The sequence below is a fragment of the Myodes glareolus genome, chromosome 21, assembly GCF_982192425.1.
Source record: "Myodes glareolus chromosome 21, mMyoGla1.1, whole genome shotgun sequence".
NCBI lineage: Eukaryota > Metazoa > Chordata > Mammalia > Rodentia > Cricetidae > Myodes > Myodes glareolus.
This window is the reverse complement of record NC_142046.1, coordinates 5,982,549-5,996,179: the sequence shown is the minus strand read 5'-3', so window position 1 is coordinate 5,996,179 and position 13,631 is coordinate 5,982,549. Positions and strand designations below refer to the sequence as shown.

The window sequence follows — 13,631 nt, the reverse complement described above, 5'->3', positions numbered from 1 at the left end:
AAACATTCATACACATAAAATAAAAATGAAAAAAACAGGGGCTGGAGAGATGGCTCAGCAGTTAAGAGAACTGACTGCTCTTCCAGAGGTCCTGAGTTCACAGAGTGCCTTATAACCATCTGCAATGGCATCTGATGCCCTATTCTAGCATGCAGGAACACATGTAGATAGAACACTGAAATACATAAAATATAAGCCCTTTTTAACTGGATGATGGTGGTGCACAGCTTTAATCCCAGCACTCAGGAGGCAGAGACAGGCAAATCTCTGTGAGTTTGAGGTCAGCCTGGTCTGCAGAGCTAGTTTCAGGATAGTCTGGACAGTTATACAGAGAAACCCTGTCTTCAAAGACCAAAAACCAAAAAAAAGAAAGAAAAAAGAAAATAAACAAATAAATTTAGAATCTTTAAAACACAAAAGAAAATTTATAAAGGACCTACAAAGGCTGCCTTGTGAAATCTGTGGTTATTGTGATGCCAATGGCTTCAATGGACTAGTGGGAACAGGCCTAAACTTGTAGTGTGTGTCACAAATAAGAAATGCAAGAAGGGATGTCTAGAATTTTTGGAGTCTTATAAGAAGAGTCAGAAAACTAAGATATGGTCAGAGGGATGTGGAGGGAGGAAGTAGCTTATATTTTTAAAAAGTGAGTTTGCTGGGGCTGGAGAGAAGACTCAGAGGTTAAGAGCACAGACTACTTTTCCAGAGTCTTGAGTTCAACTCCCAGCAATGCCATCTATAATGAGATCTGGTGCCTTCTTCTTGCCTGCAGGCATGTTTGTGGGCAGAATATTGTATACATAATAAATAAATAAATCTTTTTTTTTAAAAAATGTGTTTATTTGTGGTGGTTTGAATGAGAGTGCCCCTCATAGACTTATATGTTTAAATGATTGTTTTCAATTTGTGGAACTAGTTGGGAAGGATTAGGAGGTGTAGCCTTGCTGCAGATGTGTAAAAGTCCATCCTAAGTACAACATCTCTCTCTGACTGTGGATCAGAACGTAAAACCCTCAGTTACTGCTCCAGCACCATGCCTGTCTGTTTTTTTGCTATGATGATCATGAAGTAACCCTCTGAAACAGTGGTTCTCAACATCCTAAAGCTGCAACCCTTCAGTAAAGTTCCTCATGTTATGATGACATAATATGTTATGATAAAACATTAAAATTATTTTATTGATACTTCATAACTGTAATTTTGCTAATGTTATAAATCATAATGTAAATATCTGATATGTGATTTCTGTGAAAGGGTTGTTCGATTTCCAAAGGGGTAATGACCTACAGGCTGTGAAACACTGCTCTTAATTGTAAGCAAGCCCCCAATTAAATACTTCCTTTTGTAGGAGTTGTCTTGGTCATGGTATATCCTCACAGCAATAGAACAGCAGCCAAGACAATATTGCAATAGGTAATAGCATTTAGATGATTGAAAATTACATATAAATTTGTGTAAATAATTATCAATGTGTGGTAGTGGCACACACCTTTAATTCCATCACTTGGGAGGCAGAGGCAGGTGAATATCTCTGTGAGTTTGAGGCCAGCCTTGTCTATAGAACTAGTTCCAGGATAGCCAGGGCTACACAGTAAAACCCTGTTTTGAAAAATAAAAAAGTAGTGTCTCTTGTACTTCTGATTCTCATTTACTCTGCAAAGGTAACTTATTTCTTATTTATTTACCAATGCTTTCTGTCTTTGTCTTTATGAATATATAATAAATGCTGTTTATATGGTTATTTTATGCAGAAATAAGACTGATATATACTGATCTATTTATTTATTTTGTTTTGAGATAGGGTCTCTTTTGACCAACTTGGTGTTGGGCTCCAGTGACCCTCCTATTCACTGTCCTAAGAACTGGGACTTCTGCAGGTGTGTGCCTCTAAACTTCTCATTAGTTACTCTATTAATAAGTAACAACTCATTATTAAATAAAATATTAAATACCTGTAACCCTATCTATAAGTTGACCCTCCATAAGTGGAATGATTAAGCTAAAAGGCATACATGTTTGCAATATTGGTATATTCCTCAATTTTAGACTTTAAATAATCATAAAGGTAAACAATAGTATCAATATTGTTTTAAGGTTGAGAAAGTATATTAATATGCTATAGAAAGGAAGCCTTATAAAACAGGGGAGGAAGAGACAAATAGTGCTATTAGTTCAAGGAACAGTATCAGTGATTCATTTAGTGAATGGTTGTAGGAAAACACTGGGTACATTTTGGTTGCTGAATCAAGTGCAAGTCTCTTCTTTTTTTTTCGGGTTTTTACTTTTCGGGTTAACAAAAGTCAAGTATATCTGAGTGAGGGAAGGGGAGGAGGTATTGAAATTTGAAAGAATAGACATGAATTACTTTTCTTATAATGAGAGAAGAAATTGCCCAAGGAAATGGAGGATTGTTGGGCAGCACTGAAGTGAATTTTTCTTTCTTTCCTTCTTTCTTTCTTTCTTTCTTTCTTTCTTTCTTTCTTTCTTTCTTTCTTTCTTTCTTTCTTCCTTCCTTCCTTCCTTCCTTCCTTCCTTCCTTCCTTCCTTCCTTCCTTCCTTCCTTTCTTTCTTTCTTTCTTTCTTTATGGTTTTTCAAGACAGGGTTTCTCTGTAGCTTTGGATCCTGTCCTGGAACTAGCTATTGTAGACCAGGCTGGCCTCGAACTCACAGAGTTCCGCCTGTCTCTGCCTCCCAAGTGCTGGGATTAAAGGCATGCGCCACCACTGCCCAGCTGGACTTTAAGAACTTTAAAAGATGAAGAAGACAGCCTCATTAGCTCAATAAAAGTAAAACTAAAGTGAAATCATTTACTATGTATATATGAAGAATGTTTTGACATTGATTTATTTATTTACATGGCTGGGGAGGAGGACACTCTGTAGCAGTCTGAGGATGTCTTTCAGAGTCAGTTTTTGCCTTCCACCACGCATGTCCCAGGGATTGAACTCAGGTGCCCAGACACCTTAGCTGGATGAGCCATCTCACTGGCCCTCAAGTACTCATTAAAAATATTTATAGGGATTTTTTCTTTTTTCTTTTTTTTTGCAGAGGCACTCTGAGTGCTGGTTGTGCCACTTAAAGCAGATCACAAACTTAAAATCTACTATGCATATACAACTGAAAAACATAAGGTATTTATTCTGCAAACAGAGCTTTTAAAGTGAATTGCTTTAAATTGGTGTGTGTGTGTGTGTGTGTGTGTGTGTGTGTATGTGTATGTATGCGCTGGAGGATACTGTCTCTGTTAGCCTGAACAAATAACTTCTAAAGAAAATGTGCATGTAGACAAATTTGCAGTAATGTTTAGATGATCCTGAAACCATAAATTGAGAACCCCTTTCTTCAAATTGAGCCCTATCTTAAACAATGTATTTCATATAAATCTAGCACATTTTATATGATTTAATTTGCACACGGTTTTTAATGAGAAATTTCACAGTTGTGTATTGACACCCCAACTAACACTCATAGTTTGAAATCATGTTAGGTTTAACAAAATTTGCAAAATAGGATAGTTTTCTTTATCTCTTTATCTAGAATTTTCAAGGTTATCACCATATATAACTGTAGTAATTATGCGAACCACTGATTCAACAACTGTTTAACTAATATTAGTTGATAGAAGGCATTCAAATTCTTCAGTTCTCCATACCGTTTTCCTGTCCAATAATTCAATTCAGGATGTCATACTTTTGGTTGTTAAGGGCGGGGATTTGTATCTTTTAAGTTTTACTTTCTGTTCTTTGGGTTACTTATCCTTGAAGAAATAAATTTTGCGTTTCTGGAGTATTTTAAGAGAGCTGTTCCCCCTCCCATCTCTCCCCTCCCCTCCCCTCCCCTCCCCTCCCCTCCCCTCCCCTCCCCTCCCCCCTCTCTTCTGAAACTAGTTCTGTAGCCTAGACTGGCTTCAAACTCACAGAGATCCGGCTGATCTCTGAGTGCTAGGATTAAAGGCGTGCTACACCACCGCCTGGCCATTTCTTCGTTTTAATAGACATAAAAAAGAAAAACCAAGAAAATGCTTTTGGAACTTCTTTCTAAACTTGGAAAGGAAGATAAACTTTTCTTATTATTTAAAGCTAGAAATTCATAGTTTAAACTTAATTTGGAAAAGTTTTGTCCTGAGATAGTACCCGTAGCTCCCCGTCAGACGCCAGAATAAGCTTCTTGTGATTGGGCAGTGTGCGTCCGCCATGACGCCGGAAGGCCTCCTGATTGGTCCGCACAGTCAGCTCTCCGTAGCTTAGCACTGTCGCTCAAGGCGGTCTGGCACTTCTTTCTCCAAGCGAGCACTCCGTGCTGGTGACTGGAGGAACGGACTGAGCGAGGCGAGGTAACTGCACAGGCCTCAGCGGGAGGGAGCGGCGGGCCTAGACTGGGTGGGGCCGGGGCTGCGCGCCTCTGCGCGAGGGGCTTCCGCTCTTCCCCTCGAGACTCCGCGCGCCCCTCATCAGTACCGCCCTCCTCCCTGTGCCCCTCTCCAGTCCCATCTTCCACGCTGCTCCGCCTCCTCAGCCCACCTTCCGCATTGTTCTGCCTCCTCAGCCCCGCCCTCCCCTGTTCTTTCTTCCCTAGCCCCGCCTTCCTCAGGGCACTTTTTCCTGCTCCGCCCCTATGTCTCCGCCTTCATTGCCTCTTGCCCAGCCTCCCGCCCCACCCTCTTGTCTCCTGAGCTCCGCCCCGCCCTTCTCTGCTGCCGTTCTTCCGCCCTGCCCTCTCTTCTTTGAACCCTTCCTTACTCTATCCTCCTCGCCTCTCCTGCAAGCCTTTCTCTGGCCCTGTCCATCTCACTGCCTTCTTAGACCGCCTTCTTGATGGTCTTCCCACCGTGGTACTTCTCTGTGCCAGAGTGCAGGCCTTCCTCACCTCAGCCGCTCAGCCTCCTCAGCACTCTCCTCTTTTGGTCCCGCACATCTCTGATACCTGTCTCTCGGACTTCGTTGTGCATCCCTGACAAGGAGGTGTCTTACGTTTTCTTCCATTTGACCTGCACAGTGCTCTTGTTTTGACTGTTGTTCTGTGGGAGATAGGCACATTGTAAAACTGTAAAAGTATATTGTCTCTCCTGAAGGCAGCAAGGTGTTTGTATGCTTAGAGGAAGGTCCGTTTTGTATTCTTTTTCCTTTCTTTCTTTCCTTTTTTTGGGGGGTGGGGTGGGGAGTGGTTTTCTAGACCTAGTTTCTCTGTGTAGCCCTGGCTGTCCTGGAACTCACTCTGTAAACCAGGCTGGCCTCCAGCTCAGAGATCCACCTGCCTTTGCCCCCTGAGTGTCACATCCAGATTACTCTTTTATTCTAGTCATTTCTGCTACTTCCTCAAACAAACTTTTAAGGAGCTGACTATACCGCTTCCCCAAAATAGCTGGGTCCTATGTGTTCTTTAAACATTTGGTTATTGTTTTAAATCTTGTAGAAACTTGCTTTAGCTTGTCACAGTTGGTCCAGCTTGAGGCCAACCTTAGTGAGAAAGAGGAGTGAACAATTTAGTTGCAAAACTGTACTCTTGGTGGTCCCCTTTGATGTTTTCCCTGAGAACCTTTCCCCAGTTTGTTAGCAGTCTTCAAACTGGAAGTGTGTGTGGATAAAGCCACCAGCCAGGAGATTGCTCTTACCCAGTGTACACAGGAACACACATATCGGTGGATCTGTTATCAGCTTTTGTTGCCGAACTTGGGAAAGAAACATCCCTTATCTAAGCCTCGCTTATACGTTCTATAACAGAAGGCCGGGTAAACTATGGCATAGAGCCAGGGTTGGGGTTTGTTGAGATTCTACTTATTGAAAACAAATTCTGATGTCAACACAAGAGCACCTCATATGGGTCAGATTTGTGTCCTTGCTCAAGCCAGCAAAAATCCTTGGTGCAGTCATTCCCCTTTTCCAGGCACTATGACAACCCTGGATGATAAACTGCTGGGGGAGAAACTACAGTACTACTACAGCACCAGCGAGGATGAGGACAGTGACCATGAAGACAGAGACAGAGCTCCAGCCAGCAGCTCCACACCTGCGGAGGCCGAGTTGGCAGGCGAAGGCATTTCAGTCAACACAGGTATTGGAAAGTGCTGAGCTCTGGAAACTGACTCAAAAAGTGGCCTGTAAAGTATACAGCAACTAGAAACTCCTAGTCTCCTTTATCCAACTCTAATCCCACTTCTAGAGACAACACAGTGTTGTCTTTGTGCTTGGCTTAGGCTGCAGGCCCTTACCTACTGAGCCACCTCAGTGGCTCTTACAGTACTGTGTATTGTTTTTAGTTTTTTTTTTATTTCTGAGAGTTGAACTGAGGGTTTTGTTCATACTATGCAACTGTTCTATCACTGAGTTACATCCCCAGTCCTCTTTAATGTCTCAATATGCCAGTGCTATAAGTTGAGTTGATTCTTAGAGTTCAGCCAGCAATACAGTATTTTTCCTTACACTTTTTCTTAAGCTGACCTACATTCCCAGCCCTTGGTTTTTGTTTAAATCACTGCTTGGCCCATTAGCTCTAGATTCTTTTTTTTTTTAAATTGATTTTTATTGAGCTCTACATCTTTCTCTGCTCCCCTCCCTGCCTCTCTCCTCTCCCCTACAACCTTCCCCCTAGGTCCTCAGGAGATCTTGTCTTTTTCTACTTTCTACTTCCCATGTAGATTAGATCTATGTAAGTAGTAGTATCCTCATTGTTGTCTAAGTTCTCTGGGATTGTGATTTGTAGGCTTTCTTTGTTTTATGTTTAAAAGCCACCTATGAATGAGTACATGTGATAATTGTCTTTCTGTGTCTGGGTTACCTCACTCAATATAATGTTTTCTAGCTCCATCCATTTTCCTGCAAAATTCAAGCTATCGTTATTTTTTTCTGCTGTGTAATATTCCATTGTGTGAATGTACCACATTTTTCTTATCCATTCTTTGGTTGAGGGACATTTAGGTTGTTTTCAGGTTTAAACCATGCTGCTATGAACATAGTTGAGCACATGTCCTTGTGGCTTGATTGGGCATCCTTTGGATATATACCCAAAAGTGGTATTACTGGGTTTTCAGGAAGGTTGTTTCCTAATTTTCTGAGAAATCGCCACACTGACATCCAGAGGGATTGTACCATCTTGCATTTCCACCAGCAATGCAGAAGTGTTTCCTTTTCCTCATAAGTTTTCAGCATAAGTTGTCATCAGTGTTTTTGATCTTGGCCATTCTTACAGGTATAAGATGAAATCTCAGAGTTGTTTTGATTTGCATTTCTCTGATGACTAAGGCTGTTGAACATTTCCTTAAGTGTCTTTCAGCCATTTTGGATTCCTCTGTTGAGAGTTCTCTGTTAAGGTCTGTACTCCTTTTTTTTTTTTTTTTGAATTATGTGTTCTTTTGGTGTCCAATTTCTTGAGTTCTTTGTATATTTTGGAGATCAGACCTCTGTCTAATGTGGGGTTAGTGAAGATCTTTCCCCATTCTGTAGGCTGTCGTTTTGTCTTGTTGACCATGTCCTTTGCTTTATAGAAGCTTTTCAGTTTCAGGAGGTTCCATTTATTAATTGTTTCTCTCAGTGTTTATGCTGCTGGGGTTATATTTAGGAAGTGGTCTTCAGTGTCAATGTGTTCAAGTGTATTTCCCACTTTCTCTTCTTTAAGGTTCAGTGTGGCTGGCTTTATGTTGAGGTCTTTGATCCATTTGGACTTGAGTTTTGTGCATTGTGATAGATATGGGTCTATTTTCATTCTTCTACGTGTTGATATCCAGCACCACTTGTTAAATATGCTTTTTTTTCCATTTGATATTTTTTGCTTCTTTATCAAAAATCAGGTATTTAAAGATGTATAGATTGATATCTGGGTCTTCTATTTGGTTCCCTTGGTCCTCCTGTCTGTATGCCAATACCAGGCTGTTTTCAGTACTATATAGCTCTGTAGTAGAGTTTGAAGTCAGGGATTGTGATACCTCCAGAAGTTCTTTTAATATTCAGGATTGTTATCGCTATCCTAGGTTTTTTGCTTTTCCATATGAAGTTGAGTACCATTCTTTCGAGGTCTTTGAAGAATTTTGCTGGGATTTTGATGGGGTTTGCTTTGAAACTGTAGATTGCTTTTGGTAAGATTGCCTGGAAGAAGGATCTTATAGCTCAGGTTGACTGAACATTTGATCTTCCTGAGTGTGGAATGCTTGCATGCATGAGCCACCATGCTCTGTCTAGAATTACCATGACCTTCCTAAATGTTTTTTTATTTACTTTTTAGTAAATGAATAATAATATGTCCAGTGTTGGGCTTTAGGTTGGCCATTTAATTCCTGCAAATTATGTTGTAGTAGAACTTTTTGTATGTAGAACATTCTGCCCTGTATAAAGATATATGGAGGCTCCTGCTGTGTAATAGATTAAGCAAGCTTCCTGCAGATGTAAGTCCCTGTTTATAGATGTGAGCTGGTCTAAAGCCCTTGTCTGTTCTTGGTCATGTTTGCCCTACTCAGGTCCAAAAGGTGTGATCAATGACTGGCGTCGCTTCAAGCAATTGGAGACAGAGCAGAGGGAAGAGCAGTGTCGGGAGATGGAGCGGCTGATCAAAAAGCTGTCTATGACCTGCAAGTCCCATCTGGATGAAGAGGAGGAGCAGCAGAAACAGAAGGACCTCCAGGAGAAAATCAGTGGGAAAGTAATGACATCTTCTGACACTTCCTGACTGCTGAAAGTGGGCTTGGTGATTCAGGAAGGGGAGGAAGTTGAATTTGACTTCTGAGCTTTGCAGTGTAGGGCAAAGGGGAGAACCCTGTCATAATTCAGGGTGCATCTGGGTTTAGTCTCCTCTCAGCTCTGGCTGAGCTGCCCAGGGTTCTGCAGGTCAAATATCCATGTTAAGGACTGGCCTGTAGAAAATGGAGTATCTATTAGTTTCTTAATCATAGTCGCAAACATTTATTTTGTTAAGGCAGAACTAGGAGATATTTCAGTCCAGATTCCTGACACCTCCTTACCTTATCAACATTTGAAGTCTCTCTTGTTCTCTCTGACCAAGGAAGAAATGTCCTAGAGTGCCTAAGATCAATTAACTGTGGCTTAAAGCTAAAAATATCAAGCAAAGGGGTCAGTGAGAAGGCTCAGTAAGAAAGGTGCTTGCCATGCAAGCTTGGTGACCTGAGTTCAGTTCCCAGAACCCATGTAAAGGTGAGAGGAAAGAACCAGATCTAGAGCTGTCCTCTGACCCCCATCTGCACACTGTAACACATGTACCATGTACCCACACATTCACATGTGTGAATGCATATGCACACACCGTGATAGTAAGTTGACATTTAAAAGTATCAGCCAATAGCCAGTCAATGGTGGTGCACACCTTTAATCCCAGCACTTGGGAGGCAGAGATGGAGATCTCTGAGTTCGGAGCCAGCCTGGTCTACAGAGTAAGTTCCAGGACAGGCTCCAAAACTATAGAGAAACCCTGTCTGGAAAAACCAAAAACCAAAACCAACTAACCAAACAAAAAACAACAAAACAAACCAACAAAACAAAAATTAAAAAATCAGTCAACATAAGGGTGCAGATAAAGCATTAAGTCAAGAGTCGGGGAATGATTTCTGAACATAAAACCTGAAAATAGTGTATCAGCTAAAAGACCCAGTTAGGTTAGCCAAATAAGACAGTCTTAGGTTAATGTGATGGGAAGATTGGTAATATGACAGAGTCCAGAAGGATGCTTCTTTGTTATGACACAGTACTGACCCAGTGTTCTACTCTAGTGTGGTACCACCCCTAGTCTATACAAGATTAGGAAGAGATGTCTTGCTGCACCAGGCCAGGAGAAAGATATCTGTCAGGGAAGCTGGCTGTAGCACACTGTACCTGCTGCTCACAGCAAATGAACAGAAAGAGCAGAATGAACCAATAGTCATATGACCACATAGGTCAGATTTGAGAAATTCTGTCTCTATCTTGTTGAGTTGCCTATAATAGACCAGAATTGAAAACTGCCTGGTTGGCAGAAATGAGGCTGGGGGAAAGGTTAAGTATGACATACATATATCAGTTTATAAAAGTGTTTGAAAACACGAGGACATTTTTTAATTTTTTGAGATAGAGACTCACTGTGTATACTGTGTAAACCTGGCCATAGATCACAGAGATCCACCTGCCTCTGCCTTCTGAGTGCTGGGATTAAAGGTGTGCACCATCACCTTTAATATATATAACAATATAAATTATTGCTAACATTAACTAGAGACAAAAGCAGGTTACAATACCCACAGCTGCTACTGCTACAGAAGCAAGACAGCTACAGTCACTTGACTAGCAGATAGAAAAGCTGTCTTGGTAGTACATGGGAGGCCCAGATGGGGGCATTGGTAGTTTGAAGCCAGCCTGGTCTATATAGTGCTTACCAGGCCAGCCTATTCTACATAGGGAAACCCTGTTTCAAAAAAGAGAAAAAGACGGGCTGGAGAGCTGGCTCAGTGGTTAAGAGCGCATGTTTTTGTGGAGGACTTGGGTTTGATTTCCAGCACCTATATAGTAATTCACAGTCATCCATAACTCTAGTTCCAGGAGATCTAGTGTCCACTTCTGACTTTCAAATGTACTCATTTGGTGCTCATAGATACGTGCAGGCAAAACATACATAAAATGAATAAATCTTAAAAAAAAAAGAAATTTAGAGTTTGTGTCATGTGAATGCATGTGCAAAGCAGCAATGAGGTGTGTTCCTTTGGAAGTTTTTTCAAAAGGCTCAAGTGACTAAAAGTAATGTTTGACAAGGCTGACAGAAAGAGTGTCCATCAGAGAGCTGATATTCTGTGGGTTGCCTGTTTGGAATGAGAGACAATATGATATTGTTAAAAACCAAAGTCTCTAAAATCCAGTGTAAGGGTCTAGAGAGATGGCTCAGTGCATAAGAATGGGCACAGCTCTTACAGAGATCCCAGCACTGTTTCCAGAACCCACATGGTGGGGTAAAACTGTGTAATGCTAACTCCTGGGAATCCGACACCTTCTTCTGAACTCTGCAGGCCCCTGCATTCACATACCCCCCTACACAGACACATAGATATACATAATTAAAAGTAATAAAAATAAACCTTTAAAAAGAGTCTAGTTTGAATCCTCGTCTTGCACTCCATACTTGTGTGCATTTGTGCAAATAATGTAAACTCTTGGGGTTAAACCTACATTAATAGAATTCAGTGATAGGTAAACTCAAGGATGACGGCCAGGGCATATACTACTAATTACTTGGGAGACCATGGCAGAGCTAGTCCAGGCAACATAATAAGACCCTGTTTTAAAGAGAAAAAAAATTCCTGGCCCCATATGGTAGGAAAGAACTAACTCCTACAAGTTGTCTTCTACCTTCCATAGGAGCATAAAGGTATGGGCATGCCCTCTGCCCTCTGAGTGTAAATGTAATTTAAAATATTTCAAGATGGTCTGGAAAGATGTTAAAAGTACTTGTTTTTGTCAACAACCCAGGTTTGGTTCGCAGCACCCACGTGATAACTTGCAACCTCTGTAACTTCAGTTCCAGGGGATCCAATGCATTCTGTCTTCCATAAGCACCAGCATGCACATGATGCACATATAACACACCTCTGTACATAAAAGAGAATGACATAATGTGCATAAGATGTTAACGTGGCTCCTTATGTGTTTTAACTACAGGGTGCATATCCACATTGATTAAACTGTTTAGTATCTGTTTTTGTTCACCTGCCGGTCTTCCTGCAGATGACTCTGAAGGAATTTGCTACAGTAGACAAGACCCTGGATGACGAAGAGTTTCTGCAGCAGTACCGGAAGCAGAGAATGGAAGAGATGAGGCAGCAGTTTCATAAAGGGCCCCAGTTCAAGCAAGTTTTTGAGATCCCCAGTGGAGAAGGATTTTTAGACGTGATTGATAAGGAACAGAAAAACACGCTTATTATGGTTCATATTTATGAGGATGGCATCCCTGGGACTGAAGCTATGAATGGTTGCATGCTCTGCCTTGCCACAGAGTACCCGGCTGTCAAATTCTGCCGAGTGAGGAGCTCAGTTATTGGGGCCAGCAGTCGTTTTACCCAGAATGCCCTTCCTGCTCTGCTCATCTACAAGGCGGGTGAATTAATTGGCAATTTTGTTCGCGTCACTGACCAACTCGGGGAAGATTTCTTTGCTGTAGACCTTGAAGCTTTCCTACAGGAATTTGGATTGCTCCCAGAGAAAGAAGTTTTGGTGCTGACATCTGTGCGAAACTCTGCCACCTGTCATAGTGAAGACAGTGATCTGGAGTTAGATTGAACTGATAATTTACTTCCATAGCTATCTCATTGTTTGGGCTAGAGGACACATGTCTGTATTTCTGTCCCTCCTGCATCTTCTGGCTTTACAGCTGTCCTTCATAGTCTCATTTAGTATATATGAAAGTCAAGAAATTCTTAGATTAAATCAGAATGTTGACTCACATTGTGGCTAGCAGTAAAGTGACTTCAGAGTATATAAACAGGAAGCTAAGCTTTGAGCTTTTTACTTATCTAGTGTGTTTTCTCTGATATTGTTACTAGTCACTATTGACATGACACCCTTGAAGGCAATGTCTTGAAAATTGTCTTCTAATAACCTCAGAGTTCCACCTGGTTTGAGAGTATAATTCCCTAGTGAATGTGTTATGTGTAATATAAATTATAAATCCATAATCACTTGATTGAAAATCATGTTTTTTTATAATCAGACTCATAACTCTACTTTCTTTTTCTCTAGACCCTTCTCCACCAGGGTCTGACTTAGAGGCTTCCTATAAGATTAGAGATGTAGCTCAGTGGTGAACACTTACTTGGAGCATATATAGGGCTCCAAGACTGACACTTGTATGGGTAGAGCTTGAAGCCTCAGTAGGAGGACCTTTCTGTTTTGCTCATTAACTCTATTCATTTTATTTAACAAAATAAGTTCTTGTTCAACCTAGATTTTTTTTTAAAAAACAATTTTGCTAGTTAGAAAAAAAATTCATATTTAGTAGAGGAAAATTGGCCAAAATACAGATGCAAAAATGGTTTAATATACATATATATATTTCTACCACATAAATGCTATGCTTTGGTATATTTCATATGTAGGTTTTTTAATGTATTCAGAGGCTTTTGTTTGTTCTTAAATGAAATTGGGATCATTCTGAGCATACTATCTGATCATATGGTCAGCCACTAACATCAGAATTTTTTTCATGTTAGTAAATACTCTTCTGTAACATTTTAATAGTCCATTGGTAGATATACTGTAATCTGCTTGGTGGTTATTTTTTAGAAAGATGGCAAACTTTTTTATTATTATAAAAGCAACATGTTCAATTGTAGAACATATAATAAAAATTATGCTTAAAAGATATTTAAAAGCCCACCTGCCTGTTTGCCTGCAAACTCAGTGGAACCCTGGAACACAGCTTGCTCCAATACTGAGGGGATCTAAGAGCCAGCCAGCAGGGAGTATTCCTGCGGCTGAGCTATCCCCCAACCCACTCTGCCCCCACACCTGCCTGCTTGCCTGTGAGCTCAGTGGAACCCTGGAACACAGATTGCTCCAGTACTCAGGGGACTTGGGAGGTAAGTCAACAGCCACAGGGCCGGCAGCCAGACCTTCCATGGGACAGATCTTCCATGGGACAAAACCCAGGGGCCCCTCTCCAATTCCCTTGG

General features: G+C 41.1%; 1 protein-coding gene across 3 annotated transcripts; it reads left to right on the top strand.

Annotated features, from left to right (window-relative positions):
- The first annotated feature begins 4,175 nt into the window (after positions 1–4,175).
- Positions 4,176–13,330, top strand: Pdcl (phosducin like). Of its 3 annotated transcripts, none has more exons than XM_048429168.3 (4): positions 4,176–4,334; positions 5,885–6,052; positions 8,448–8,629; positions 11,689–13,330. In XM_048429168.3, exons 2-4 carry the CDS (start codon positions 5,890–5,892, stop codon positions 12,238–12,240), a joined length of 897 nt encoding a protein of 298 aa, XP_048285125.1. In that variant the 5' UTR covers positions 4,176–4,334; positions 5,885–5,889; the 3' UTR covers positions 12,241–13,330. The 3 variants fall into 3 exon arrangements, with proteins under 3 accessions (XP_048285125.1, XP_048285126.1, XP_085537383.1); XM_048429169.3 differs by having other exon boundaries at positions 4,191–4,334; positions 5,868–6,052; XM_085681257.2 differs by lacking the exon at positions 4,176–4,334 and adding an exon at positions 4,687–4,962.
- Positions 13,331–13,631: the final 301 nt, after the last annotated feature.